The sequence below is a fragment of the Schistocerca piceifrons genome, chromosome 1 (genome assembly GCF_021461385.2).
Source record: "Schistocerca piceifrons isolate TAMUIC-IGC-003096 chromosome 1, iqSchPice1.1, whole genome shotgun sequence".
Taxonomy (NCBI): Eukaryota; Metazoa; Arthropoda; class Insecta; order Orthoptera; family Acrididae; genus Schistocerca; species Schistocerca piceifrons.
The window spans coordinates 920,109,803-920,115,252 of record NC_060138.1 but is presented as its reverse complement, the minus strand read 5'-3'; the positions used below and the strand labels follow the sequence as shown (position 1 = coordinate 920,115,252).

Below are 5,450 nucleotides of genomic sequence, written 5' to 3'. Positions count from 1 at the left end.
GCTAAGTGACTCCGTTCTCCACTACAGGAATTCCGTTCAAAAGTTTTGCTTCGATGCTGGATAGTTTACATTACATTACATTAAATATTGGTTATAGACTTTCAAAATATTAATATCTAATATTTTGACAAAAGTGAGAGAAAATTTAATTTACAGTAACGTTTCCGTGGCCATATAAAATTACGAACATTTTCATGCTAATATGGGTCATTAAGAAAAGAGTTTAAGGTACAGTTAAGGCAAAGATTACAGCTTCCAAAGGGAATGTACGTCTGTAACATGTAAATGGGAGAAACTGACCGACGTTTTTAAACTAAAGAGTGAGGAGAAGTTACGGAGAAGGTTGCTTAGGTAAACAAAAGAATAAATACCAACGAGGCTACAGAAACCATTTATTTGCGGAGACGCGGTACACATAGACACTTATAAATTAGTATGTAGTGGTTCAGCCGATGATGGCGTGACCCAAGCCCAGACCCAGAGGGGCGTGGGCAATGGCAGGTGCGGCGAGGATGGGGGCGGCGGCTACGGCGGGGGCGGCGAGGACGCGCGGCGCCAGCACAGCGGCGGGGGCGGCCAGCACTCCCGCCCCCAGGAGGCCGCGCTTCTCTCTCGTCTCCTGGCAGCAGGCGACGGCCACGCAGGCGGCCAAGACAATCACCTGTGAAAAACATCATCCAATTAAAAAAAGTGTCATGTGACATAATAATATGCAGTAGTTTACTCTATTCGTCACACTTTACCACAGGAAACGTTGGTGAAATATTAACATTTGAAACCACATAAAATTCGTGATAGTATCACAAATCACACATGTTTCGAGAGCAAGTTCTCACGTCCAGGTAGGAATCTGCCGTAGAAACGAATGGGAAATTCTACATAGTAAACGTTTGTGTGCAATATTATTTAGCTATAAACTCTTAGAACGTTGCACAAAACTCATTATTAGCTGAATGTATGCCTTATGTGGGTTAGTGTTAAGAACAATATTTAGTTCATCAATAGCCGTGTTTCGACATCAGGATAGGATAAAAAAAACCAGCAGATTACTCCCGTAACAGAATAGACAGATCTACTCTTAAGAGAAAATGTAAACTAAGAGAATGTAGACAGAACCGAAACGCATTACGCTCTGCAAGCAGTTCTCGGAGAAACACACAGATAAGTGAACGAGGAAAATGTTGTCTCATCTGTATTCCCCGATGTTAGGAAAGTAAAATTCAAATTAGCAACCCTTAATATCATAAAATATCAATACAAATTGTAAAATGAGAAAGTGAAAGAATGTGTTTGAGGGTTCCATATAATGAATTGGACATGGATTTGTAAAAACATGTTTTAGTTATTCAAATTACGTATATGAAAAAGTTTACGTAGTTCGACAAGCAATGTTCTTAGGTATTTATGAATGTTGATCCAAAATCTGAATTCATTTTCATTTCTGCCAGACACTGCGTTGATGATCAGTATCTCATTATGTGGTTATTGTTCTGTATTACTAATCCGACCTTTCGGAAATTTACGTAAGTTTATTTTATTACCTTTCCTCGTTTGTTAAGTCGAAGTTGTATCGTTTTATTCGTGGTAGTTCTTATTTTGAGATCACAGTCGTGATTTAAGTCCACAGTACTCTTAGCAGGATTCGTAGAACAGGTATCTCAGCGTATAAATTCTGCCAATGATTTATAAATAAAAGTGTAGAGACTTTATGATGCATGAGACAACGTGACCAGTTTCGTGTTTTTGCCTTTCATTCTATCGGAGACGATGGTCGGAACCTATTTTTATCTTTAGAGAGAAATCAGAATTAATTTTCATAAATTATGTCCGTTAACGGGAACACTGTCGAATTTGTATGCAAATGACGTTACAGAAAATGGCACCACGATTCTAGTAGATTCATTCCCATATTTTATGACTGGAAGATAATGTGATACATTCTTATCAAAATGCTGTACGTTTGCGAATACCTCATAGTTCGCCAAAACCTGATTTCGATGGAAACCCAACAAATTTAACTTAATGCCAATCGCTAAGATGTTTAGGTAAGCAGAGCCACTTTGGTACTGTTGCTAAAATTCAAAATACCGTTAATTAAAGAAGTATCTCTCACTTGCACCACATGCATACAGAACATGATATGTTTAAGGTATGGTTGATGACTGTAGCTTTCGGACGACGTCAAGATGTCTGGAGATAGAGTTATCAGGTCTGATTCCATAGGGAAACAGTTGTGCGCAGCGACTGTTTTTTATTTCAGGTAGTAAAGGATACATAAAACAGTCGCAATGATATTTATTGCATGATACTTGATATTTTAGCATAAAAATAAATCACGAAGGCCAAATTAAAGTTTATACGATAGGCAGTCGCAAGAAAATAGTTCCCGCTGATATAAATTTGATGACATCGAATACACTTTTCTGCGTTAGAAAATGATCTCTGAAGTGGAACGTAGGATAGTTCAAGAAGTGAAAGGAAGATTTTGAAATGCGGTGTTACAAATGAATGCTGATTAGGTGAGTGTATTGTATAGCAGACGAACAGGAACTGAGTGGAATTGGGGTGAAGAGAAATTAGTGACAGAACTGGGGCCGACCAGATTGGCCGAGCGGTTCTAGGCGCTTCAGTTTGGAACCGCGCGACCGCTGCGGTCGCAGGTTCGAATCCTGCCTCGGGCATGGATGTGTGTGATGTCCTTAGGTTAGTTAGGTTTAAGTAGTTCTAAGTTCTAGGGGACTGATGACCTTAGATGTTAAGTCCCATAGTGCTCATAGCCATTTGTACAGAACTTGGCTAAAAGTGGCGATTGGTCGCTAAGAAAATCCTGAAGCATCAGGCTATTAAACTTCCTGGCAGATTAAAACTGTGTGCCGGAACGAGACACGATCTCGGGACCTTTGTCTTTCGCGGGCAAGTGCTCTACCAACTGAGCTACCCAAGCACGACTCACGCCCTGTACACTCAGCTTTAATTCCACCAATACCTCGTCTCCTACCTTCCAGACTTCACAGAAGCCCTCCTGCATATCTTCCACAATTAGCACTCCTGGAAGAAAGGATATTGCGGAGAAATGGCTTAGCCACAGCCTAGGGGATGTTTCCAGAATGAAATTTTCACTCTGCTACGGAGTGTGCGCTGATATGAAACTTCCTGGCAGACTAAAGCTGTGTGCGAGACCGAGACTCGAACTCGGGACCTTTGCCTTTCGTGGGCAAATGCCCTACCAACTTCTTCTTTCTTCCAGGAGTGCTAGTTCTGCGAGGTATGCAGGGGAGCTTCTGTGTAGCTTGGAAGGTAGGAGACGAGGTACTGCCGGAATTAAAGCTGTGAGGACGGGTCGTAGGTCGTGCTTGGGCAGCTCACTTGGTAGAGCACTTGCCCACGAAAGGCAAAGGTCCCGACCTCGAGTCTCGGTCCGGCACACAGTTCTAATCTCCCAGGAAGTTTCATATCAGCGCACACTCCGCTGCAGAGTGAAAATTTCGTTCTGGCATCAGGCTGTTGTTAATTTTTGGTTATGGAGGGAGATTTGGGTGATAAAAATTTTACAAGGAGGGCAAGGCTTGACTAGAGTAATCAGGTTCAAATCGATGTTAAAGAAGAGGTTTTGAAGGATAGATTAGGGTGGAGAGTTCCATCAAACCAGTCATCGCTTGAATACAATAACAAAAGCAACCTGAAGCCAACGCTTACCAGAAATTTCATGTTGTGAGTTGAGAAAGGCGAGTGGGTTGAATGCCTGTGAGACTGTGGTGACTGGTTGACCAGTCCGCTGTTTATATAGTATCCGCAACACTGCTACGAAGGGCGTTGGCCGCCACTGCCGCTGGCCTTCGGTAGCCGGATCAGCTGTGATCCGTCGTTGTCGCCTTTATGCGGACAAGAAGCACCATGTCCTTGCTGCTAAGCGTACAGAAACTATATATGCGTACGGCACTACAAAATTCATTGATGGATTCATTCACTCTCATTTCGATAAAGTGATTTTCTCTTATTTTCATGTATTCATTTCGTTAGTTAAACTCGATTTAAAAATTATTTTTACCTATCGTTGCTTTTACCACCATCTTGTCAACTTTTGTTGGGAGTGATTCATTGGGCTGCAATCGTTTCATGTGCAGCAAAGCGTTTTTCATACGTTTCACTCCCTACAACGAATATTCTGGCGGGCTGTTCGATATCAGATTTGTTGAAAAGCTCGGTTGCTTTCAGAAGAATCTGAGCAAGCTGTTAGTGGAAGAGAAGGGACCCCATTTGAGAATATACAGGGTGGTCCATTGATAGTGATCGTGCCAAATATCTCACGAAATAAGCATCAAACGAAAAAATTACAAAGAACGAAACTCGTCTAGCTTGAAGGGGGAAAACAGATGGCGCTATGGTTGGCCCGCTAGATGGCGCTGCCATAGGTCAAGCGGATATCAAATGCGTTGTTTTTTAAATCGGAAACTCCATTTTTATTACATATTCTCGTAATACGTAAAGAAATATGAATGTTTTAGTTGGACCACTTTTTTCGCTTGGTGATAGATGGCGCTGTAATAGTCACAAACGTATAAGTACGTGGTATCACGTAACATTCCGCCAGTGCGGACGGTATTTGCTTCGTGATACATTACCCGTCTTAAAATGGATCGTTTACCAATTGCGGAAAAGGTCGATTTCGTGTTGATATATGGCTATTGTGATCAAGACGCCCAACAGGCGTATGCTATGTATGCTGCTCGGTATCCTGGACGACATAATCCAAGTGTCCGGACCGTTCGCCGGATAGTTACGTTATTTAAGGAAACAGGAAGTGTTCAGCCACATGTGAAACATTAACCACGACCTGCAACAACTCATGATGCCCAAGTAGGTGTTTCAGCTGCTGTCGCGGCTAATCCGCACATCAGTAGCAGACAAATTCCGCGAGAATCTCGAATCTCATAAACGTCGGTGTTGAGAATGCTAAATCAGCATCGATTGCACCCGTACCATATTTCTATGCACCAGGAATTGCATGCCGATGAGTTTGAATGTCGTGTACAGTTCTGCCACTGGGCACAAGAGAAATTACGGGACGATGTCAGATTTTTTGCACGCGTTCTATTTGGCGACGAAGCGCCATTCACCAACAGCGGTAACGGAAACCGGCATAATATGCACTATTGGGCAACGGAAAATCCACGATGCCTGCGACAAGTGGGACATCAGCGACCTTGGCGGCTTAATGTATAGTGCAGCATTATGGGAGGAAGGATAATTGGCCCCCATTTTATCGATGGCAATCTAAATGGTGAAATGTATGCTGATTTCCTACGTAATGTTCTACTGATGTTACTACAAGATGTTTGATTGCCTGACAGAAAGGCGATGTACTGCCAACGTGATGGATGTCCGGCACACAGCTCACGTGTGGTTGAAGCGGTATTGAATAGCATATTTCATGACAGATGGATTGGTCG

At 42.5% G+C, this 5,450-nt stretch overlaps 1 protein-coding gene across 1 annotated transcript; it reads right to left on the bottom strand.

Annotated features, from left to right (window-relative positions):
- Positions 1-375: 375 nt before the first annotated feature.
- On the bottom strand, positions 376-3,833 carry LOC124708997 (cuticle protein 38-like). Its single transcript, XM_047249079.1, has 2 exons — positions 3,697-3,833; positions 376-661 (listed from the first exon to the last, which is right to left on the bottom strand). The coding sequence occupies exons 1-2, from the start codon at positions 3,706-3,708 to the stop codon at positions 446-448; spliced, it is 228 nt and encodes a 75-aa protein (XP_047105035.1). The 5' UTR covers positions 3,709-3,833; the 3' UTR covers positions 376-445.
- Positions 3,834-5,450: the final 1,617 nt, after the last annotated feature.